Genomic DNA, 26,063 nt, shown 5'->3' with positions numbered 1-26,063 from the left:
GAACAAAGGTCTGTGGATTCCATCTGGCTTTTTCACAGCTATGGAGAGATTACTGAAGTGCAACTCTGCCATTTCAGTTTTGGGGACTAATACACTCCTGCTGTTAGAGAACTTTCCAAATAAGTGTTGTGTTTCTGTTTGTTTTGTTAAATTTTCTTTATTCCTGATCTAGTGACGTGAAACATTGTTTGACACTGCCTTCTATGTATGCCCTTGCATGTCTTTGTAACGGAACTAGCGGCCCATATAGGAGCATATATTCACTGAGCATGGTAATCACCCATACATTTTTCTGTGCCTCTTACTAGTCTTTTGGGTGATTCACATGGTTCATCCTGTCATTGTTTGTGTGATTGATGATGACAAATGAGTTGATCAAAGACTCTGCAAATTGTAACACTGAGATGAAATTGTCTTAGAAACCATCGTACTTGCAGTTTTCAAATGTCAATCAAAATAACTTAGAAATGAATTGGAATTACAGCACTGTGAAAAAAACCCCAGTCTTTTATGCACTGAATAATCTTTGACTGACATAATACCTCAGTATGTGCTTTGCTCTCTGTAGTAGCTGCCTCTCTATTGAGTGCTCCATGGATGAGGTCCAGCAGCATCAGCTATTCAGCTGTTTTGCTCTCAATAGCTTCCCATTTTTTCTTGTTAGCATTTATACATTCCTGATGTCCTGACAAGTTTCTCAAGCTGTGGAACATGGGTCTATTCCTTTGAGTTCGGCAGAAGTTTGGTATGTTGAGAACAGTGGTACTATTTGGATAAAACATCACCTGCAGTCAGCTATCACACTGCATTGCAGCACAAAGTATGTTATCTTAAAACACTAGTGTTGTTAATGGCCTTGCAAAAAAACAGTCTAAAGTGAGTCCCACTGTACTCAATTTAATCCATCTAGTGAAAGTGCACACTTAAATTAATTTTGCTTAAGCTGGAATTTACAACTGAGATGCAGACTACCAAGCTGACGTTCCTCAGCAAACCCACATCTAATCATTGTCATAGACTCCTAAAACCATTTACTCACAGTCTGCAGGAAGAGTGGGTTTTTTCTAGTTACTCTTCTTCCTCTTTGAAAAATTTACAAAGCTTGCTAGGGATGGCTCAGATTGCAACACTGCTTGAGAGAAATGCTAGATTTAGATGACTCACACGCACAACAATAAAAAAGTTCCAGTGTAATTCAATACAGCTGACTACAGACTTGAATCATACATTAATACTCAGCTGTATTTTTTTTCATTTTATTACTTCAAAGTTAAAATTGGGTTGCAAGTACTGCCCTGCACAGGGCAACATTCTGGAAGGGGCCGTCACAGCTCTGGCATGGACTTTGCATGGCTGATGCCAAGAAAAAATATGGGAATGTCTGGGCAAGATGAGAAAATAATTCACTGAAGAAGGAGGCAGTGTTTAAAGATAATGAATCCTGCTTCCCTGCTAGTTGTTGGTCTCAGTCTAACTTTTCCCAAATGCCTTATCTAAATTAGGTTTCTAATCTTCTTTTGGTTCTGTAAGTTGTGTGAAGCTTGCTATACTTGTTTCTGTCTGAATTTCCTCTGTGAATGATGGACACTTCTGAAAAATCTTTGTCTTAAACCAGAGATTGTTATGACTGAATTCCTCATTTCTTCAAATCCTAGTGCCATCACTGTATTTTATTGCAGTATCCTAGTGTTATAAGGCAGATGCACTCATTAGAAGCAGCCCAGACCATACTATAAACTTTAATTGCGTATAGTATGTGCCGTGGGACAGGCTTTCTGTGTGTTATCTCAACAATTCTGTCCCAAGTACTTCGGACTTGCTGTTGAGCTTGGCTTTGTGGGCCTATGCTGTTAAGAGTACAGGAGGGAGTTCACAGTATCATGTCTAATAGTGAAGGAGGAGTGACTCTTTGGCCGTTCTAAGGAGATTAATTATTACTGATTTGTTGTGAGTACTTATTTTTAAACAAGTGGACTACGATCCCACTAACCTCTTTTACAGAGACAACCTGGAAATTTGCCAGTGGTAATGACTTTTAGTCACCTCACTGCAAAGGCGGTTTCTCCTGTGTTTATGGAAAGATCTTGCTCAATTGTTTTGTAGTATATTGGTGCCTTCCATTCAGATAATGTGTAAGCAGTTAGTCCATGTATATGCATATTAGAAGCCTCCTTTTCTTTCCCCACAAAGTGCAGTCAGCCTGTGGAGTTCATGAAAAAAGATACTAAATCTTGCCAAAAATTTAACAATGTTCAGAAGTGGATTAGGCATATACCAAAATAAAACAAAAAGCCCAAACAAAAAACTCAGAAGATCTAGATATGTTGATGTTTTAAGGAATAAGACATTTGCTAATCAAACATGTTGTTGGAAGCAGTTTCCCAAGCAGATTATTCCAGAATTGTTGTTTGGAAGATCTCTTATGTCTTTGGCAGAATCATTTAACTTTAACTCTTAGGATGAGGATACTGGACTGTTGGACCACTGATCTCATTTCTGGTGCCTTTGCCAAATAAACTCCAGAATGGCTTGCAAGCCACACTCGGTGCATAAATAAATATGAGGAATGTAGTCAAGGTGGGCAGAACTTTGCCTCAGCATTTTAGCCTCAGCTAAGCTGGGTGTTGCTCAGGTAAAAACTATGAAGTTTGTCCCCTGCAATATATCTGTTCCTTTATTTAAGGTGTGGTGCTCATGCTTACTGCTTTGAGAAAGAAGTCAGGTTGTAAGACAGTGTTACTGTGTTTGCTATTTTCAGGAAATTATTACAATCAAGGAGAGATTCGTAAGAAAGAACTGGAACAGAGTTGTTTTCTTCTGGGGATTCCTGCTTCCGATGTAACAATCATTGATCACAGGTAACTGGTTTCCATTTAAAACATGGTTTCATTGAAGTTTTAAAGAGGGGGCGAAGTTCACTTTAAAGTTCAATGCAAGCTTACTGTATTAGTCTAAAAAGTCTTGAGGAATCTCAAAAAAAGATCATATTAGGTATTTTTGTTAACATAAATGTAATTAATGCAGGAGACAATTCACATGTATGATGGGAATCATAATCCCTAGGTTAAACGCTGTTGATATAGCATCTATAATTACAATAACCATACTTGTTGGAGTCTGGCACAGTGTATTTGGGCAGCATGATCACATTTTGTTACGCTTATTGCAGTGTTATACAGACAATTACAAATTCTCTGAATTGCCTGTGGCTGGTTTGTCTGTATGCTAGTCTTCACAGCGTTAGTGTGGAATTCTAGTATATTTATAATCTGGTTTAGTCCTGGCTAAAGACAAAAGTGAATTTTATCACTTTTTTAAAGTGATATTAAAGACAGTCCATAATAACATGGCAGTAAGATTCTTTCAAATTAAGCCATACAACAACATCGTTTTTCTAAGGTGTGATGTTGTTTTCTTTAGTTGTGTGTAGATACAAACATAGGTGCTAAAGCTGACATTCTTTGTTTTGGGATTCGTTCAGGAACTTTTCTGGGAAGGTGATTGATTTAACACTTTGAATCAGTGAAACTCAGAGCTAACATTGTAAAGGCCTCTTAAATTGTCTGATCGCTGTCTGTCTAGGGTTGATAGGAGCTGAACTAGATACTGACTGCTAGGAAAGATGGTACAAGTGGTTGTTTCGATTGTGAACAACTATCATACAATCCATAAAGAATATTTTTGTTCATGAAGAAATAATTTTAATAGCAACATATTGATCTAAAGCCACACCAACTAGAAAAGCCAGAGTTGACAAAAATCTGGCTCCAGGCAGGCTCTTTTCCCATGAACATATTTCCCCTTGAGCTAAGGCAACAGAAACCACACTCCAGAATATGAATCTTCTGGAGTTCTTTGCTTTTTTTAGCTTTAGGTTTCTCTCCAAGTTTTCAGCTCACTTACGAAAACAGCATAGGAGTTGTTTTTCCTTTGGAATGAAAAGAGATGTTTCCGTTCACTTCTCATGAACTGGGTTTGGATAACTTCAAGTTTTGTAGTACAATCATATGACAGTGCCCAAAACGTTTTGGGAAGGGATAAGGAAAAAAGCTGCTAAGCTTTGCTAAGCATGAAGTCTGCTCAATGAACCATCTTTTGAAATTAGCAGAGAGCCTAGAAGCCTACTGGCCTCTCATCCTCTGATGCAGTGTGAGGTTGGTTAGTATGTGATGCGAGTTACCTGGTACGTCTCCGTCATAATCACAGACACACAGTCCAGAGGACTGATTTTGCAAGTAATGCTCTGGTTTGCTCTGTAGGAAGGCAAGGGCCATTTCAGAGAAATAGCTTGGATCATGCCTCTTTATTACTTTTATTAATGGTATTACACGTATTTATGTAAGTAGTGACTGATACGTGATTTCCCTCAGTGAATGCCTGAAAAGACAGATCCTTCCCATTGCCCAGAACTTCTGAGCATGGACCAGAATGTGGAACGTTGTTCTAAGAAACAGGTTTACATTTGAGATCTTTATCTCTGAGGTTGTATTGCTGTGAAATAACCTTCAAGTTGTATAACTTGCCGTGTGGGTGCTCTTCATGAAAAACATATGTGGATCAGGTGTTAGCAAAATGGTAGAGGATCAGGAATAATTTCTAGGTGACACTGGGTTTTTAGATTAGCTAGTTTTTAGAGTACTATTTTCCAGCAGTTTAGACAAAGCACTGGAACTCAGGGGTCTTGAAACTTACTCAGCGTTCCAGGATTCCTTAAGGTCAGTAGTTTTCCTAGGCCTCTGTTATGACTTCTGCAATTTACAGATTATACAGAAATATTTCCCAGTATGGCATGTTGTGAAGCTTGCTAAATTAATAAGTTATCTACTGCTAGATTTACATGTAAATCCATGTCTATGGAGTACAGTCAAGGAGGGTGTTGCTCTTTAGCATTTTGTCTTCCATAGGCACTGTTTAAGATCACAGCCCTTTGGCTTTTTTTGTTCCCTTCCTAACTCTTTAGAAGATAATTTTCCATCAGTATAAAGAACTAGCACATTGCTTAAGGACTGCTGCTGGCATGCTGCCCATCTAACATTTCTTACACAAATACTGGATGCTTTACATTATCCGAGCTGCAGATTTGTATTTTGGTAAGGAAAGCCCAAAGGATTGCTAGGTCTGGATCTGCTCCAGCCATTGTAGTGTGGAGCTGAGTCATGCTGCTTCCTCTTTCTTCGCATGATCGGCAAGTCAGTGAGTAGAATTTTCAAGATGTAAAAGGGGAAACACATCTGAAGAGCAAGGTGATTGACTTGCTCTGTCATCTCGCTTGGCCAGGCAGGTATCAAATCAACGTGACATTTTGAATTATGTGTGAATTTGTAAAGAGAAAGCTTCAGTCGGTCAGCCTATGATGAAATCTGTGTTAAAGACCAAATCCTTATGAAGCAGTCCCTTGCCTTAAACAATGACTGTCTCAAGTATAGCCAGGATTCCTAGGGCAGGTCTCGTTCAGTCTCTTAATCAGACAACTTCTTTGCGCTGATTCTCCGGCAGGTGTTTGATGTTGTCACTGTGTTTGTTACCTCAGTTAAAGACAACTCAAATCTTCTGCACAAATATGGTCCCAACTGTACCCGCATTTCAGCCCTAGAGCTTTGAGGTCTACAGAAAAGTTTTTTTTTCTAGAGGCATGTCTAGGAGTGAAAAGGGGCATGCAGGACCATGCAGCATCCAGTTACTGTAGGTGAGCAGATGGGCATACAGACAGCCTGTTCCAGACTGGTTTAGATTATATCGTTGGTCTCTTCCTATCTGTGAATAGTACAGGTCAGGCACAAGATTTGCAGGGTTGTCCCCTGAACTGGCATGTAATTATCATAGCTCCAACACTACACCAACTAACAGCTGCTTTTAAGGGAGAAAGGTTTTACAGTCCACTTTTGTTACCGTTCCCACACTAGGCTTAACACGTGGAGCAGCCCAGCTCAAAACTAGGACTTGCATTGTTCAAAGTTAATTTCTGTACTGTCACAATTATGCCTGCTTCTGGGAGAGGGAGGAGTAGCAAGAGAATGAGGTCTGAAACTCATGTAAGATAAAAAGTCACTTCATTAATTATATAAATGGTAATGTAAACTCTGTGCTTTTTGGTACATCTTCTTAGGTGCCGCAACAGTGGACTTTCTTGTAGCTGTAAAAATGAGATATCATTTGCTTTATCTTACTGTGCCATGATCCCAGCTTAATTTTTGCAAAGACTGGTATAGTTCTACAGATCTGCAGTGAAGGTAAAATGAGCGTAGCTAAAATATGAGTGGTATAGATACCTCTAATGCAAACACAGACCAACTCAACTGAAAAGCTTGCTACAATGACATGTCTAAAATAGTAGATAAATCAGATGCTGGACATTTTTGTGGTGGCAGAAGGGTCTAATTTATAAAAAATAGGAACAAACAAAAAAGGACATAAGTTTTCACCAAAAGTTCTATTGTTCTTTAAGTGTATGTTAGACTTTGCTGCCAGATTTAGCTTAAAGTTTGAATTGCTCTGGTAATGTGTGGGCAAATAATCAACTTAAAGGAAACGAGTACTTGCTGAGCAGGGCAGAACTCCATCTTGAGAAGAACAAGTCTGAGTAACTGATTTGCACTGGAGGTGTGTGGCAAATAGAAAGTTCAGCTTAGCAAGGAGGAGAGCTTGTGAACAAGTAAAAAGGGGGTCCTGCATGATCATGAAACACAGGGATGCTTTTTCTTCCCTGCTCTTCAGAATATGCAGAAAAAAATGCTTCAGTAATAAGGTGAAGAGAAAGTGTTCATATAAGGACTGCTTTGGGTGCGGGTCTTTGATGTGGCACTGCTACACTTTTTCTTGGTTGTTGCTCTGTCTGGTCTTGAGAACACAGTGAGGTGAAAGTGCTCTAGTCTCCAAAACCAGTTATCAGGTCACAAGTCATTGCCATGGTTTTGGACTTCTAAATGTACTTTGTTGGGAACTTACTTGTATCTGAGAAAGCTATCTGAAAGTAATTAATCTGTGAGAAAGCTATCTGAAGTAATTAATCTGTGAGTGCATACTCCTGAGCTAGAAAGCTGTCTTTCATGGTAAATGGAAAACCAGGAGTGAGTAACTAATTGATCTAATATTAGGAGATAGTTAAGCTCCCATTAACATTAGGCACATCTGCCAATGCTCTCTGGCTGTCTACTGGCCTGTAATATTACACATAAACAGGAGGTGTTTTCTAAGCTGTTTTCACTTGAAGAGAACAAGCAAAAAAGAAGCCAAAATTATTCTTTTTTTTTTTTCTGATATCTGTTTTGGGTTCATGGAAAGATAGGTATCAGGTATTTCACTGCAGCTTCTGAAGCTTTTGTGCGTAATTGTACTGGACAGAAAGTAAACCCGAGTATTTGCATCTTTAATATGACAGAAAATATTTGGCCCAAGTTTGTACTGCAAAGAAAATAATAGCAGAGATTCATGTAAACTAGAAAATTTTCCATTCACAGTACAAAGGCTTACTGCAAATAATGTTACATCTGTTTCCAAGTTTCCATGGAAATTGCACTCCATTCTCTTTTTTATTATTATTATTTCACTTAAGTCCAAAAGGGCTCTGATTATACAATGCACAGGAGAGAGGACATCTGCCCATGCAGAATCACAGGCTCTCTGCAGGTTTTTTTATGAGACTGCAGAAAGGCACAAATTCTTTTTTTTTTTCCTGTATAATAATTCTTTGCTGTTGGGATTGCATTTTTTCCCCTACGAGGTAGATAGTCTTTATTGCACTTCCTCTGTTTAACTGCTAATGAACTTCCTTCCATGAGCTCCCTGTGTCAGAAGAGTGAATCTCTGAGGTCATGGGAAAATATATCCTTAAATAAGTACTGCGTGTGTCTGATTGTGACAATCAGAAAGATATAAAAACACTCAGACTCTTCAGAGAAAGAAATATGTAACTGGGAATTCTAATGTTTTTATAAAAAACTTAGAAGTATACAGACAGACAGTTGAGTAGTATATCCCATTGATCCAGTTGGGTTTTACTGTACTTAGGTGGTTCATTGATGTCTTTATTGATTTAAATGCAGGGTGCTGAGTGCATGAAGGCTCAAGATCCAAACTGTAGAGTGAGAATATGTACTGCAATTAAGAAAGCTTGCCCGAAAACTGAGGTCACCAGAAGTGCAGAGATAAAATCCTGGTCTCAGTCAGGTCTGGTGGCAAAGCTGTCAGTGATTTCATCCCAGTTTCTGACTCACTCGTTTGCAGACCTGTGTCATCTTCTGAATGGGATTTGTTTTAGATGTATTTATCTTACTTAAGTGTTTCTGATCAGAAAGGTGATACTATTCCCCAATGTTTCTTCTTCCCCTGTTATCATATTTCATATTTTGGAGTCGATATTTAATAGCTTTAATTCTGCTGAAATAATTGTGGTAATTAGTTAGCATTTTGTCTTCCTAAGTTCCTCATGATATTATAATTTGACATTTTATTTTATTGCTACTTCTAAAGAGCTGATCTATGTGCTGACTAAAATTGCTGCATGCTTTATTGTAGAAGAGCTGCATATTTCAGTAGTGAGCGAGGGGATTCTCTTGATGTTACTTATCCCAGCAATGCTGTAAAGGCCTTTATTTTTTGCAGAATTTTCTTTAATTAAGAATGGCATCTGTGGGACCAGAAAATCTTATATGTAAATTGGTCACATATCCAGTGTGTATTATGGGGAAATCAACCTACATCTTTTGAATCAGTCAAACATACTCATAATCATCCTGAATACTAACATGCTTTAATACTACAAGAAGGCATGAAGCCTTTGTCAGTCAGGTAGGTATCTTGATGTTTGTGTAATCACTGTAGCCAGATTTCACTTCTGTTTAGTATAATTCTTGAAATCTAAATTGTTTTCTTTCTGAGAAGACAATAAAATATTTGGCCACCTATTGTTATTTACATTTCTAAATAAACAGATAATTTTTCCAAAATGCTTACCACATGGCAGCTCATGCTGATACTTTAGGACATCAGAGCACTTTATAAAAAGGATTATATCAAAGTCTGCCTTCCAGCTTCTGCTTTTATAAGTGTTGCTCTATGGAATAATTTAAGAGGAAACTCTTCTGGGGATTGAGATGTCTCTCAGCCCTCCAGGAAAGCTGCTTTCTGAAACAAAGGCTTGTGTTGCAGTAAGTTAGATTTAGCTATTTTGTCCTAAGTTAGATATTTTCTGTAATAAGGAAATCTGCCCTTTTGCTTCCCTGGGGCTTCTGTGAACCAGGTCCTTACTCAGCTTTCTAGCATAATTAATTTCCTTGCTGTACAAAAAGGGGGAAGGTCTGTGGCAAAAGGGAAAATAATCCTTTCAGTGCTAAAGGCGCATGTCCCCCAGATTACCTCTGTAGAGCAATGAGCAGTGGTCCTTTTCAAAACATTCAAGGATTCTCCTTCAGATGTCAACAGAGACCTGTCAAACCATGTCAGTGAAGTCACAGCAGGGTTTGATTAAGAGCAAGAGTCTGGCCAGAAAAGCCAAGGGCTCTGAATAAATGCAGGGGGAAGTGAAGGAGTGCTGCTAAAGGACAAAATGTCTTTATGGAAATCAAGTTAAAATACTAAGCATTGAGATTTATACTTTTAATGCTCAAGATTATTTTAGCAGAATAAAAACTATGAAATACTGTTCTCAAAACATGAAAGTCGAGGATAGGGGTCCCAGCCATTCCCAGAATCTGATGCAAGTTTGATTCAACTTAAAAAACATCAGCACTGGTAAACTGATAGTAAGAAAAGAAATAAGGCTGTGCTCAGGAGTCTGGGAAAACTGGCTAGGGCTGAAGACAGGGAAATGCACTAGAACAGGGAAATCCACTAGAAGTCCGATTTTTTTTTTTTTGTTCTTTCTTAGCTCATACCTTCAGAAATGCCTTTTACTATTCTTTCATTAATGGCCTTTAAAAGTACCCCACATACGTTAAAGACAAGCATCTTTGGAGCAAAGAAAGCTTCAATGGCCCCTCCTGAATTTGCAGATTGTTCATGCCCCAGCTCTGCCGTCTCCTGGTAACACAAACAGATACGCTGACTGGAGCGATGCAGTAACTAGACCACTTGTGTCCTTGCAGAAGGAAGTGTCTTTGGGTTTCCAGTATAAGATTCAGGGTTTCATATTAAAATTATTTTGAGTGGAATTTCTTCACGATGCTAATAAGTTATAGAAAGATACGGTCATTAGATTAAAGCTATTTTCAACAGTTATACCCGAGATTCCCCTTTTAAACATGACAAACTATAACAACCTATTTATTTTGCTCGTTCGACAGTGGAACAATACAGTGCGTTTTGCCAATAGACACCCTGAGGAACTAATGGAGAATGACAGGCGTTTGCCCTTTGCCCCAGAAGGTTCCCTGCTTTGATAGCCCAGTTACATCTCTGTTAGTCATCTTAAACCTGCAGCTGCAAATGCCTTGCTGTTAATTATAGGCAGATTGAGGTCTTCTGTCAGAAGAGAAAATGGTAAACTCGTTTCCTTAAAGAGTAACAGTTACCTCAGATAATCACAGTTAAGTTAATCACAGAGGAGGAAGAAAACAAAAAAAAAAGTAGCAGGGATCCAGCTCAAGCTTTTGAATCTCTGCATTCGGGCTTACTCAGGGAAAATATATTTTTGTTTCTACTGGGAACACTCTTAAAAGCCTTCTCACAATAATGGATTGGGCGTTAACGCCTTGTTCACAAGAACTGTGTGGTTTCTTTGTGTGTTCTCATAATCTTATTTTAATTGTAGCTACAGTACAAAATGTTGAGTGCCTCAGTTAAAATAAAGCTGTGAGATCTGAGGCTGTGACATGGTTTGGAAACATCAGTCAGTTGCATCTGCAATGGACTTGCATTTTCTATATGTCACGTAATTACTGTGTTGGAAAACAGAGGAAGGAAGTTTGCAGCCTCTCAGTCAAACTCCCCTAGGGGATTCAGCTACAGAAGTGCAGTTACATCAACTCCCATTTTTCCTAAAGGACAGGATCCTAGGTGCACTAAGTAGCTCCTGTAGGTAGTGTGTACCTGTACTCCCACATCAGTTGAAGGTAATTGCAGTAATTTCCCCCAAGTTGCCTCAGTGTCTGGGAGACAAGAAGTTTCAGTGTGTCTAGGGGCCTCATGACATTAAAATTAGTTGTCGGTTTATTCCTGTTCCCCTCATCTAACTGCTAGTTCGGTCAGTCACTAGAAAATGTATGAAATAATCAATATTTGAGCATTGGGAGCAAGGCCTTTATTAGGCTTGTTAAGGGAATGTTTCTAGTTACAAGGCATAGTGTCAAAGGCTGTCAGACTGCTTCAAATGCCACGATACGCTGTCTTGCTGAATGCCAGCAATATAATCCTAATTTCTTGGGTTTGTTTTCCAAATTCCCATTGAAGTCAGAAGGCTTCTCCTATGCTGGCAGCTAGTAAGAGAACAGAGGAAGCAGTGCATACAGTGCCTGAGGGATGAGTGGAAAGCATCGCCTTCTATGGCAGGCTCAAAGGGTTGAGTTGATGAGCTACAGAAGTACGGTGTCCTTGGGGCCTTTGGGACAGGACCATGGAGTAAAGGAAATTCCCAATAATTTTGCCTCCCCCTAAATATAATTGCAGGGCATTCAGTGGGGACCTTTCTGGCTCTTTTACAGAAGACAACAGTGTCAGGATAGAAGAAAAAATTTCTTTGTGGACATCACTCCTGAGTAATAAAAGGGGCTTCGTTACTTTCATGTTGAGTGAAGTGTTTTATTTGTTATAGGGATAGCAATGTTTGGACTGCAGACACTGTAAAGGCTCATTGGGATTTTTGTGAGGATGTAGATGTACAAATTCTGTGTTTTTATACAACATATGTTTTAGGTCTACATCAACCCAATTCTTCTACATAAGTGGTAGAACGGAGCAGTAGAATTTTGGATGCCATTCTGTCCTCAGAACCACTTTCTGGTCCGATCAAAATCAGTGAGGGTTGGCCATTGACTTCAGTAAGATCAGAAATTGTCATTGAAACAGTCAACAAGAGAAGACAAAGTCTTGTTTAAAAAAATGTTAGTATGGGGAAAGTTGGAAAAGCAACTGTACAATGTTGTGTAAAATGTGTTTTCTCTTAATGACCTTCCAGTTCAGATTGGCTCTGTTTACATACAAATCAAAAGCTGGTTTGCCTAACTGCCAGCACAGCTCAGTCTGGGATCTGAATATCCAGCTGTGTCTTTTGCCTCTGACATCCTCCCAGTAATAAAAGTTGTGTGGCTGGGATTTGGCTACAATCGCAGATGATGTGTGAGCCAGAATTGAATTCAGCCTGCTCTTCCTCTGTAAGACAATAGAAGTTAAAACTTGTTTGTGTCAATAAAATAAGCGTATACAAGTCACAACCCCTCAGGGACCAGATACGATGAATAAGATGCTCTTTTTCCATCATCACATTTCTAACCCTGACCAATGTTAGTAATAAGCCTGTGAGAACTCAAGACTTTTTGTCTTCCTCATTTCAAAGCCGGAGCAGAAGTTTTCATGGAGTTTAGCTGTGAAGATGCAGCATCCAGAGAACAGACATAATTGTGACAACCTTTGCAGTGCTATCTAATCCAGGTTCTTTGTTCTTCACTTTCAAACTCCCTGAAGGGTATGGTATGTTAAGTGCTGTCTTTGCTCTGTAAGCCTGTACTCTTAACAGCTTCCCTGCAGTTTGACAAAGTGACAGAGACAGTAACTTCACAGGTGAAATGGCACTGCTAGCATACCTATTAGTTATCACTTTCCTGTTTCAGTCTTTTCTCCAATGGTACGTTAGTAAACTAGGCTGCTTTGTGTCGCAGAGGCTCTCAAACTTTGCCATACAGAGGTTTCTGTTTGGTAGCTTGTCAGGAACTTGGGTGTTGTACCTTGAGAGACAGATGCCAATGGAGCATGTGGTGATAGAGAGGTTTCAGGTCCTGGGGTACTGTCTGGATGTAGGGGAAAGCTGTCTCAGTTCCTAAGGGAGCAGTGCTTGATGAAACTGTATTTATTGCAGGGTCTTCTTTCTTAGTGTGACGGTGAAAGCTCTGGCTGTAGTACTGCACCCTGTTAGCAGTTTCACTTGCAGGTTGCACTTTGGCCACATCATGGTAAAAACCTGTTTGTAAAGCTATATCGCAGTTAGGCACACCATTTGTTATTGCCACTTTTTCCATGTATAAAACTCTGTCTTTCAGATGATTGAAAGCTCCTCCAGCTGACAGTGTCAGTGTGAACCAGCAAAGGTGTTCTCAGCGGTCTGGAATCTGAGGCTCCCCAAATGCTTCTAGCTGACTGCAGTGGGGTGCTGCTCTGCAGCAGCATGATCCAGGGCTGCCTTTTGAAGCATCCTACAGCCAGAGAATTCCATTTGTATTTTCTTGGCTGAGTTTGTTGTGACATGCCCTGTTATTTTTTGCATTCTCTGTCCATTCTGAAGTTCCCCCAGGCATCCCTACAAATGAAACATTGCATCACTGGGGAAGTGAAGCCTTTAAAAGTGAATGCTTTCACCAAACACTTGGAGCAAATACAATCAGCTCTCATCTAGCAGAAATGGACTTGTAAGTTGACATCGCAAAATTTGGGAAGAACAATAGTCCTTTCTTGAGCGGTTTGATGCAGTTTTTCAAAATGCTGAGCTATGCTGTTATTTTTTTGCCACATCATGAATGGAAGTTTTATATTTGCATAGAGCAAACGTAGAAGGGTTTACCAAGCAAAGTGGTTAGAGCACAGAGCTTTACTCTTCAAAATCCTTTTGAAGGAAGAGAAATATTAAGTTCTTTGCTGAACTCTGCTAAGGTCTCTGACCGTCTCTGTGTTTTACATTCATCCTTTAATAATCTTGCCTTGTTGCAGAGCTTTGCAGATAGACCTATTACTGTTTACATACTATTCTTATGGTGTGAAATGCTGTGTAAATGTTAAGGATCATTATTAGAGTTTTGCTTGATAGTCATAGGGTTAATTTCTTTCTCCAAAGAAGGAGATCTGATTTAGGTTTGGCACAGCAGGAGGGAAGACAGAGGATTTTGTTCTGCAGGAAACTAGGTCAGCAGGTTTTTATTATCCTGCTCGACAACCCAATGTGGTTTGCATTTAGGAATGAACTCAGTTGACATTGTGTATGGTCGATTTCCTCTTCCCAGAAAGCAGGCCTCAGACGTCGCTCTATACATTATGGCTTTCCCAAATTGAATGCAAGACAGTATTTAGCTGAAGAAGCTCAGGCAGTTGTGAGTTTGTTAGATATGTTTTTAGAGCAGTCTGTCAGGAGTGCCTCTGGAACACGGAATGGAGTCCAAGATATTTTGGACAGGAGGAACAATAGGGCTGGAATCTTTTCAGTCACTGAAGTGCATCAGAATCAGAGAGATCCTCATTGTTTTTACACCCCATCTACTGATGATTGTTCTTATAGCCTGTAGCATTGTTTGGTTTTTGTTTGACTGTGGTCAGATTCTGATCTTGGTTCTGCCAAAGTAAATTGGGAGTAATTCCCTTGCTTTCTTTGAAGCTGCTGCTGTGTGTGGTTGAGATCATAGTGTGGTCCTGCAGATAACCTTTAGATGGGGAGCTTTCAGTTACAACTTTTGGACATCATGACTGATGAAAGATTTGAATAATTCAAGACTTTTTTTCATATCTTCCAGCTTTCTTGACCATATACCCTGCGGTGTATGCTTTTCCTGGGCAACTGAGAGTAAACGTCTGTGTTCTTTACCTCTGCTTGTTGAAGACCAAATTGTGGCAGACTTCAGGCATGTTGGAGAATTCAGGCTGCCTTTCTTTACAGATTATTTTGACTGTACTGAACAGTGAAAATCCAAGTAGTTATAACTTTTAAAAAAAATCTGCTTTGTTTTGATTGTAGGGATCAGGTAAGGGTGATGGAGCTGAGAAAGGCTATAGATAACATCTAGGAAAATTTCTGAGTAATAGGATTTAAGGCTGAGCATCTATTTCCAGTTTTATACTCTTGTTGTTTTACAGACTTTAATGTGAGTTAACGGCTTTTCAGCATAATAAAACCATCTAATTCAGTCCTGTTCTAGTCTTTATTCAGTTCTGGCATTGAGAAAGCCAGACATTTTTGCAAACCAAGTTTGGCTTTTAAAGCTGAACAAGGAAAATACAGGCAATACTGAGAACAGACAGCAGTAGGTTGCCAGCAATTCCTGGAAATAATGGAGTTTCACAACCATTCCCTGCAGATTGGACATTATGGGAGGAAAAATACCCTTGTGGCTTACACGGACAGCATAACGAAAATGCAAAGTCTGTTGAGAAGGTTTATTATGGTAAAAATTCAAATGCCATTCTTGGGTTTGAACCAAAGAGCAGCATATCAAATGCCTCAAAATGATGACAGCATAGAAATAATACAGGTCAGAAAATTGCATATGGTCTTTCCTGAACTTGCTTTTAATGTTGTGTTAGGCTGTACATTTAGTTGTCCAGTGCCTTTGAATCTTTAAACAGTTTCAGCTGCAATAAATGTGCTCATATAATTATCTTTTGAAATATGAACATGTTAAATGGGGATGAAGAAAGTTGGTATTTCTGTAATACCCTTGTGCTCTTACGCTGTTGGCATCTCTGACTGAGAGCCAAGAAAGTGTCAGCGCATGTCAGAATGAGAGGCATAGGGAGAACATGTAGCAGGCAGACACGTACACGCAATAAGCATCTGAGCTGAGGCAGCATTTTGAAAATTGCCTTCTACATAATGAAACAGGAGGGGTTGTAGGAGAATCTCCATAGCTTTATTCAGTGATGATGAATTATTTCGTTCAAATTTGTAGCAACTCAGAAAATATCACTATCTTGCTGGAAGATTTGGGTTGTATTCCTTACTCCCTAAATTGACCTAAGTTGAATTAAACTCTTATCTTGAGAGATGAGAAAAGATTCTCTCTGCTCTAGTGGCTCTCCATAATGTATATTGTATCTCTTGAGCCTGTCAGCCATGTGAAGCTTTTGGAATGCAACTCATAGGATAAATAGGTTTGGTCATTCTTACTGTGAATAAAAATGGTACAATCCTACATTTTTAGAAAGGCTTTTTATTCCCCAGAATAGTTCAGAAAACATCACAAATCACTAGCATATCAGAGCTGTCACTGAAAATGCGGTAGCTTCTGGGCTGAAACAGTGACTGTTAATAGCACTCAGTAATGCCATGTGTATAAAAAATGTCTGCTGCTGTATATTTGTGCTCTTTCAAATGAATGAACTCAAGAGTTTCTAGGCTGAAAATGAGGTTGGTAATGCAGAAGAGCAGTGCACGTATGTCAGTGAATGAACAGATGCTTGCAGAAGACTGGGATAAGCAGATGCCGAGTAATGCTGGTGTAAGAAATAAGCCATTTGTGCCCATTTGGGAGCTCTCCTGCATAAAGGATGCAGCCTGCAAATTTAAGTAGGTTATGATGTTCTCCCCTATGGCAGGGGCTAGAGGCCAGTCCAGTTAACTGCAGAGGAGTCACTTTGTGGAACAAACATGAAGGCACTAAACTAAAATAGTCTTTCAGAGAGCAGTGGCTTTATACGGGTGCATTCCTTTTTTGTTTGTAAATGTAACCCTGTCTTTACCAATTAGAATAGCGATTTAATGGTTAGAATGTGATCTCTGAGCTATAAGCACAAACCCTGTTTATCCCTTTTGCGGGATAAAATATATTTAGTCTTACTTTATTTGTAGTTATTATTCCTTCTTAGTGTTTTAACCAGTAATTAACCCTATCCTTTGATAGTTGTTTACAGCTGGGAACAGGCTGACAAGAATAGTGCTCTTTGTTTTGCAGTAAGGAGGGAACTGTGCCAGGTAGCTATCCTGTATTTGTTTCCCAAACTCAGGTAGCCATCTCCTGGGCAATCCCTGTACCAGGAGAGAGGGAGCAGCAATCTTAAACATGGCTGCTCACTGCTGATCTTTTCTGAGGGTGGGAATTGGTTGGTTGATTGATTTTATTGACAAATTATTGCAGGCAAAAGGTGCCAGGCTGGAAGCACTGGTAAACAGTAGACATAGGTCCTATGCAATATTACTCACAACAGAGTAACTCTACACACCATTACATGTCAAGTACACTTTGTTGTTGCTTCAAATTGATTGCTTGTATCTGCAAGATTACTGTCCATTGTCATACACTTTTGGCCTCTTTCCTTGGATGCCAATAAGAAGATTAATTAGAAGAGGGCTAAAACTGTATTAGTATTTAAGGGAGATTTTTGTTTCTGTCCTGCCTTGTCCCTTTATTCCATCCCAATCCTTTATGCATTATGCTCAAAAAGGTACTGTAGAACAGAGTTGAAGACCCTCTATACAGGGTCATCATCCAACTTCTGCTATGTTTAGGGCCCTCTGTATCTACAAAGAGGTAAGGTGTAGAGGAATGAAGGCAGTGGGTTGATTGACACTGATAATACACAGCTGTGGCCTTGCTTCAGAGGCAGTGGGTTGATTGGCATGGATGATGTGCAGCTGTAGCTCGTTCCCACAAAGTGGTTAGCACTGAGTAGTGTAGGGGAAGGAGAGGCTGGATGAGGGAAGAGCCTGGAGAAGGAAGAACCTGGATGTAGCAGAGACCAGGAGGAGTGTGGTTGGTCCTCTGGAGGATGGAGAAAGAGCATGGACAGTAGAATTTGACCAATGGTAAAGCTTTCTGCTACTTGCTAGTTTTGCTTGTGCTGTGACAGTTGGTGCCCCATGTGAGAATAACTGATTTGGACTCAAACTGCAACAGCAAGGAAGGACTTTTTGTCTCCATCCTCATGTATCCTTATTCTAGGAGAACGGATGTGCTCTTGCAGGAGCAATCTGGAGCAGTGCTCTGCCAGCGCAGGATATTTGATATATAACATGTTCCATACCTACTCCTACAGCAGCTCATTCTGTTGACACTCGCAGTGTTCTTCCACAGTCCCCTTGCTGGGGCCTTCGCACAGCTCACATGTGATCTCTGGCTCCACAGCAGCAATAACATTCAAGTAATCTCTTGGACTTTCCCAGTGACCTGTATTAACCAGAAGTGTCTTGGGAGGTTTCCCAGTTCCACCATTCTCTTTTGGTGTTTACAGCTACAGTAACTAACTCCTGACATTTATGCCCATTTTGTCCTCTGATTGCTGTGCCTTGGTGCCTGTTTGCACATGAGGCCTTCTGATAAGGCAGGCATTTGACCTTTCTATTCTTAACCCATTAACATTTAGAAGAGCTCTCTCCTCACCTCTAGAGGCTGTGTTCTTCCCCCTCCCCCCCAATATCCCTGTTCCTGCCAGATAAGATTACGCCTGGGTTATGTATTGATTTAAAAGCAGAGTGCCAAATGCAGCCCACACCAGTTCAAGGGCAAATACTGAATCCATCTGAGTGAGTCTGCATGGTTTGGTTCAGTAGTGGAAAGGTAATGACCAATGGCTCTTTTTGCCCCTCTCAGCAGAACCTGAGGGCAAACGCTAAGGGTATCAGTTATTTATTGTACTAGTAAAATGAACATTGTGGCTGCAGCAGGTACCAGTCCAATGTGCTGTTTCCTCTTCTTCATCTGCACTTAAACAGGTGAAGGGGTTGAAGTGATTATTACAACTCATTTGCTTGAGGCAGTGTGTTTGGTAACCTGCATGTGGAAAGGAGGTTCTTTTGTTTTAAACCAAGCATAGTTCATTGAATACTGCTGTGTCACTTGAACAAATTTCTTCACCTGTGTGTATTTTCCAGTTTTTGAAAGTGGGAACCTGTTAGCAACCTAGTGAATTCTATATAGCAAGAACTATTGTGGGAAAGTAGCTATTTTGACAAATGTATATAGCCATTTATATTCAAATACAAAGTAGTTTGTTCTTTGCTAAAAATTAGTCATTGAAGTATTCCCAGATGTATGAAGCGAAACTAAGAAGCTGTAAGAGAGTAATTGCAGATAGCCAGTTAAACATCAGCTCCCAGTGCTGTAGCTATCGCACAGTATGTGTATGGGACTATGTGAGCAAGGGAGTAATGGGTAGGAGTAAGGGGATGTCACTGCCTCTTCACGTGTTGTTTGAATGTCTCTTGTTTTAGTTCAGTATCTTGGTATTAAATCTCCATTTCCAAAAGAATATTAACATTTGGATAATACTTGGGAAACTGTCATCAGAATGATAAAGGTGTGGAAAACAAGCCTAATAACAGGTGTTTAAGGTGCTCGTGCTATTTGCTTTATCCATGAGATGACTTGATAGTGACACAGGAGGATCTCCATGAGGAAGAGATTTGTTGGATGAGTCTGCTGAGTATGTTGTATGAGAGTAATGACCACAATGGTCCCTGTTGGCTCTAAAAATCTGTGACAATGATAATAACTACAATCAATCGTAAGAATTAATTAGCTGGCAAACCTGATTTTCCGCTGCAAAACCAAAAGCTACTGGAGCAGGATGGATAAAAATTTATAGCAATTATTAATATTTTATTATGTTAAATTAAATGGTTTAAAATAAAACATTGTTATTTAATGTGCATTTATGACCATCTGTACTAAGAACTAAGCTTCAAGTAGTCTACTAAGATAACTTACATGAAATTAAAGAGGCAGGCAGTATGCTTTTTGTTGCCAATGTTTAAGAGAAAGTAAAACCGCTTAATTGATGGAGGTCTCTGACTAAGCGCTAGAGTGAATGACTCCATTTTAGTTGTCTTATTTTACATAATTCAGAAACTAGGTAAGTCAGAGTTGAGAAACTCATTCAAAACTGAAGGAGGAAAGCTTTTTTTCGTCTTGTGGTCAGTGAATAAAAATAGATGTGAAAGTCTGTTCTACTAATTTTTAAGATGCTTGAAGAAGAGCACACATGATCCAAATCCAACTGCTTTAGTCTCCTTAACTACAGTTAATATTGACTTTGTTTACTGGATCTGTTAGTTTTCAATACCGTGTTTTGGAAAGCTTTCCCATACATTTCTAGAATTTCTAATGTAATTTACCCAGTTGCTAGAAAACAATTAAAAAAACCTGTTTTAACAATTTTAAGCTCCAGTTTCCATCTCAGCTCAAAATTGTGCAAACCATGAATAAAAATTTTAGTGGGGAAGAGTACTTCACTGCATGCTTCTTAATACAATAAACTGTGAAAATTAAATTCTGTGCTTGGCTGTAGAGTTGTTTTAGAAATAACTAAATCACTTAGTTAAAATGGGTGGGTTGAAGTCAACTGCCCTGCACTGAAGGCAGAGGTAGGTAGGAATTTTGCAGTTGATGTACTGCTGGATTGATCCCAGCATTTGTGATTTCTGGGTAAGTGAAAAGTACATCACTGCCAGGGATCATTGTTGTGGGGCCTTTACCACGTCGTTGCTTGAGTTTGCCTGTAAGCAGTCGCTGTGGCAATGTCAGAAGTAATCACTGGCCATTTGAGCAGCCTAATTGAGAGAGGCTAGGCACAGGAATGGAAATGCTCCCTGCCAGTGCTTTTAGAGATCCTGATTTACGTGGCTGTTCTTTTATTTTTTTTACCACCCCTCTTCAAATGTTCCATGAAGTAAATTTTTTGCCAGTGACTCAGAGCAAAAGAAAATTTCAGATTTTTGTGGTAAAATAATAGATGTCTGGGCAAGTCTTCAACTTAAAATGTTTTTTTGGCTTATCTAGTGTAGCGAACATGCTGAGATGTGAGTGTGTGAGCCTCTAGTTATGATTAAAACACCAAAAGCATAGGACATAGGAAGCAATAAAGTATTACGTAGGAGGAGATTCATCATTTTTGTGACTTTGTTTAAAGAAAGCCCAGATGTGGGAGTAGATATCTACTGAATCAATCATTTTCTAAGCCACAGATGACCAGAAAATTAATAAAAAAGAAAAAAAAGGTATTAGAGAAGTAAACATGCAGAACTTAATGTTTAAACAATGTACCCCAGACTAGTTTGGCCGTAAAGTGATCTGCATTGACAGTAATTTATTTGGGAATATTTAACCCTCAGAATTTAAGTTCAGGAGATAGTCTTGGTCGGTGGTTACAAAGACTGGGAGACAGGATTGCTCCAGCTTGATTCTGCTGCAGAGTGTGTGCAGAGAGACAAGTCCCTAAACAGATCTCCAGTAAGGAACGCAATTTTTGCCATTGACTGCAGCAGCACCAGGATTTCCTGTCCTCTCCGTGTCACATTATCCCCATACAACAATGTACATAATGTCTGTTATACCTCAAAGGGAGGCCAAGGTGGCTGCTGGGTCACATGGTTAGAGAAGACTTGGAGATCTCTCGATGAAAGATTTGACGGGAGTGACACATTTTTATTAAAGCATTCTCTATTTATCTTTTATTCAGCAGAGCCAGCAAGAAATTCTGAAAGGATTGTCCTCCCTGAGCTGAGAAGGAGGCGTATGTGCATTGCTGTGCAGGGATAACTCATGAGGGTCCCCAGAGAAGTATTGCTGGGTTAGCACAGCCCTGCACCCAGATAAATTAGCCCTGCCTTTCAGCTGGATGGATGAGGGTGAGAGCTGCTCTGTGCTGATGCAGCAAGACTGCTTTTCTTGCAAGAGCTAATTATGCCATTAGCGTGCAGATCTCTGCACCTCCCTTTGCGAGCCTTTTTGCATATTCTGTGTGGTCTTCTGTGTCTAAAGCAAGACAGGCTCAGAAGATGTTAATTTAGATATACCTCTGCTAGCAACAGGTGATGAGAAATAAAATACTTAAGAATACTTAGACTTGCAAAACAGCACCAGGCTCAAAGTACTTTCTAACAGCTTTATAGAAACTCCTTTAATAATACCTTCTAAATTTTCCTGGCTGCCTGGCCTATTTATGGTCCTTGCCCTTACCCCTAATCCATTTCAGAAGATGTGTTTCCATTTTGTTTCAGGGATTGCCCAGCAGAACATTTGTCATGGCACACAGGGACAGCTGTGTTGACAGTCTCTACTGCCTCAGGGCGTTATAGGCTCTCTGTAATCAGATAAGACCTCTACATGCTTCAGTGCCTTAGCAGTGAACTGAAACAACCTTTGTCTGTTTGGGATGATAAAGGAAGTGACCATGTTTAGAAGTTTTGCAGTCGTTTTGTAGATTCTCTAAAGGATGTATAAACTGCAAAACCAAATGAAGGTCTAGGAGTCTTACTGTAGCAGTTCATCAGGCAAGATGAAGATAAGTGCAGATGAAGAAGAGGAAATTCATACAAGAAATGCAGATAATTTGAAGTTAACTGGTAAAAATATGTTCAGTAATTATATATATCTATTCCCTAGATCCCTATCCAGTGTTATGGTTTTACAGCTGTGTATATTATGAAATATTTCTTTTTCTTCCTCTGTGCTGTGTAACAGAGGTAAATATGCAACTCCTTCTATCTGATGCATTAACTTCTAGGAGTTGATGGTAACGATAGTAGATAAGTTAGACAGAAATGGGATTTTTAAATGGCTAGCACACCATTTAAAATGCAGTTTGCATAGCAATAGCAGTGACCAAATCCCTTTTGAATACTAGCCAAGAGGATCCATCCATGCGTTTTATTCATGCAGTGTGACAGTGCAGTTAACTCAAGTCTGTATTGATTCTATTTATTTCAATTTAGAAAACATCTCCACTGAGCATTCAGTGTAATTATTATATGAACAAGGAGCAACATTTAGTACAGACATCCACGCATATAAATACAGATCTTTTACAAAGCATTCTGTCATACTGCTTCTCCTAGGAGAACAAGTCACACTTAAACAGAAGCAGATTGTGCTGTCAAGGTTCATGCTGAAAACGCCCTTCTTCATGCTCTCTTATGATTACATTGGCGGGGGGGGGGGGGGGGGGGGGGGGGGCATTTGTTTTAGTGTCTCAGATGATTTCCACAGCTGCATTATTCTGCAGAGAGAAAGACAAGCTTTAAGGAAAACAGGTTTAAACACACTTAATAGGTAAAACATGTGCCTGTTATATTGTACCTGGTAACTAACAGACCATCAGTAGAGATCCTAGAGTTTTGACACAGTGTAAATAGGTGTTTATCACCTGGCTGCTTCTTGTGAACAATAGGGGGTGCATAGGTAATAAATATATACGTATCAATGGTACACAGTACATTGTAAATGGCTGTAAGTTACTTGGTTGTCACAGGAATCTACACAGTCACAATTGTTTGAAAGCTTAGGCAGGCCAAAGGTTGTGAACATGAGACACACAAGTTGGAGAAAGTCCATTTAGTGAAGGAGCCTACATTAATTAGCTCCACCACTTGTTGCGGTTTTTTTCTTCTAGTTATGATGATTTAGTCACACTGATCTGGTCAACCACAATGTTACCGAGACAACTAAGTAAACTAGTCACTGACCTTGAGTATTAACTGCCACAACCCAGCGTTGCCAGCATTTGAATACAGCAGCATGAAATGGCTCACAGTTCCCTACTCCAGCTTTGTCTGGATGTTGGAAAAGTGATGTGATGGAACAGAACCTCAGTTCTTTGTACAAACAAGCTCTTGATATTGCTGATAGGTTGTTCAGGTCTCCTGAGCAGCAGCAGCCAAGATGGATGGGACACTCAAAACTGGACTGGATGGAAACACATAAAGGTTCCAAACAGCACAGTATGTTCTTGGCCATAATCTCTCTAACGTGCCAGAAAAAGAAAGCACTAGTAAGGGCCTACATGCACTACTTACTACTTTAATCAGTTACAGGAAGATGGTAGGGCTTGCAGGTAGGTTAAAAGAAGGATGGTGGGGATAGTGGGCCTTGTAAAAAAACCCACTGACACATTTCACACCATAGCAGTGTCCCATTGAAACATCTGTCTGTAACAGTCCCAGTTCCTGCCTGCTAAGAATTTCCTTATTATATCCTGTTACACTGGAAGGGTTGAGTGAAGGAGAGCCGTAGCTATTATTAAAAAGGAAAGGGGGAAAAAAAGTCTAATCATATAAATCCTTGTAGTTAATTTCCTCTTAGAAGATTTGTGCTCTGTAATTACATTGCCGAAGAAGCCTTTCTTCTTTTGAGTTCATGTGAAAGCTAAATGATTTTATTCCCCTGGGCTTTAGTTCAATCAGTATACATGGAATTACAAAGTTTTTCAGTTCCAGTGTAAACTTGAATTAGAAGTTGGTGGGTGTGGTACTTCAGATTGGAGCAAACTATTAAAAAGAATAAATTTCTTGAAGGGACACTTGCTGGTTGGGAGTACATTTAACACAACCCCACCACCAAGTAGGAATTTTGTTTAAGAGAACCCAACCCACCAACAGAGAATGCCAGCAATCCAGGATTCCCAGCACAGAGCAGCTATGAACAGTGTGAGATACTCTGTTAGGATGTAAGTAATGCTGACAAATTGTTAAAAAAATTTATAGGTATTTTCATTGTAATGAGTAAACAGTGTAAAAGATACTCAAAGTAATATGTCAAAGTAGTGGGATGGGATTTACTAGTTTGCTCATGGAGTTTTACTGTTGCTCTTGGTGGAGGTACTGAAGCCAATTTTGAGCACTTTAGATAATTTGTTCTGTAGGAAATGTAGCTGTTTTGGTGATGCAATACCAACTTTTTAAAAATGAGGAAACAGAACTTGATGAAGCAAATAGGAAGGGTAAATTTTCACTTGTCATATATTCACCTTTTTTCCTAACGTACACTAGATTTTACAAATGTGGATGGTGTTTCATGAGCCATAATCTCAGTTTTATTGCATGAGAGATCAGGAACAAGGGAAATGAATGCTTTGTTGAGCGTCTTTTGCCTCCTGTAGCTTCTTCAATCAGTTTTGGTTAAAAGGAAAAAAAAATAAGTTTACTGCAGAGCAGGTAACTGAAATACTTTTTTAGAAACTGAATGGGATTTGGGATGAATATTTTGTTACCTGATCCTTCTGTACCAGCTGAAGCATTAAACAAAAACCGTTTGATTACAGTTCCATGCCAAGTCATGCACCTTCTTCTAACAAGTCACATATTAAGTGTCTCATTGTACGTATGCAGGTACTCCTTATACAGTTATTTCCATTCATTCTCATTTCAGAGTTGCAGTCTATTTCTCTGCAATTACTATTTGCATTGAAATAATTCAATTCATTACATAGCCTTCCCTTCATGCACATACATTCTACATTCTTTATAGGTTTTGTGAGTGTAAGCTTAACAAATCTTGTCTGAGTTATATGCTTTTTTTTCTTCTTTAATTGTTAATATTTAACTGAATTTCATTAAGGATATGTGTTGGGTGTTTTTAGATGAAGGATGAATATTTTCTGGTAAATCAGTTTTTAAACTTCTGAAAACAGGTCTGGCAAACAGTGCTTGTAAGAAGCAAAATTTGTGCTTATTTTGGGGTACAAAATGGCAGGGGATAAAAAGGGGCAATTCACAATTTAAGTTGGATGCATTCTTCATTAAGCCATTCTACTTCATGTCATTACCTAGCATCAGCAAGATTTAAACCCTTCATTTTGGAAGGAATGGTCACATCTGTAATAAATTATGGTCTCTCTTATTTAAACAGTAGCATTGTTATAATATATTTTCTTCCTGTATTTCTCTTTCATAAGCCAAATACTCAGCATTTCTCTTACTCTTGTAAGTAGCCACAAGATGGGCTGGCAAGGCTGGTTTATCATTTGCCTTGGAAAAGATATTGTATAATATTGCAAGATAAAACATTGGCAGACATAGGTGTGATCTGTGGCAGAGAGAGGTAAGGGGTTTGCAGAATCTGCGCTGAGAGAGTGAGGCTTCAGTGGGAGTAACTACATGGAGCTCATGCACGAGTATCAGAGACTTCAGCTGGTCTAACTTGTAAGGGGCAGAAAACAGTTTATTACAGTGATCCTGTTTATGCAAAAATGAGACCAAGGCACCGATTTCATTCAAACTTTTTCAGTGCTTAGTTTTTTAGCCAGATCTAACAAAATTCCTTTCATTTTTTTAAAAAAATGAAACATATATCTTTGGATGTAGGTATAGCTGTGGATGAAACTGTCAAAGGGAGTTCCCATATCAAGACATACCTGGTTTTCAGTGCTGCATCTGCAGGGTCCATTCTTGTTAGAATGAACTTGTCATCACAGCAAAGAAAAGAAATCCACACAACCTCATACTG

At 39.4% G+C, this 26,063-nt stretch overlaps 1 protein-coding gene across 2 annotated transcripts in view; it reads left to right on the top strand.

Annotated features, from left to right (window-relative positions):
* The window catches only part of PIGL (phosphatidylinositol glycan anchor biosynthesis class L), a 62,034-nt gene that overhangs the window by 2,068 nt on the left and 33,903 nt on the right, over positions 1-26,063 (top strand). For both annotated transcript variants that reach the window (XM_056331523.1, XM_056331529.1), the window contains exon 2: positions 2,759-2,858. In XM_056331523.1, coding sequence (XP_056187498.1) covers positions 2,759-2,858 — 100 coding nt within the window. The remainder of the gene's footprint in view (positions 1-2,758; positions 2,859-26,063) is intronic.

The sequence above is a fragment of the Falco biarmicus genome, chromosome 1 (assembly GCF_023638135.1).
Source record: "Falco biarmicus isolate bFalBia1 chromosome 1, bFalBia1.pri, whole genome shotgun sequence".
NCBI classification, from domain to species: domain Eukaryota; kingdom Metazoa; phylum Chordata; class Aves; order Falconiformes; family Falconidae; genus Falco; species Falco biarmicus.
This window is presented reverse-complemented; position numbering and strand designations above follow the sequence as displayed.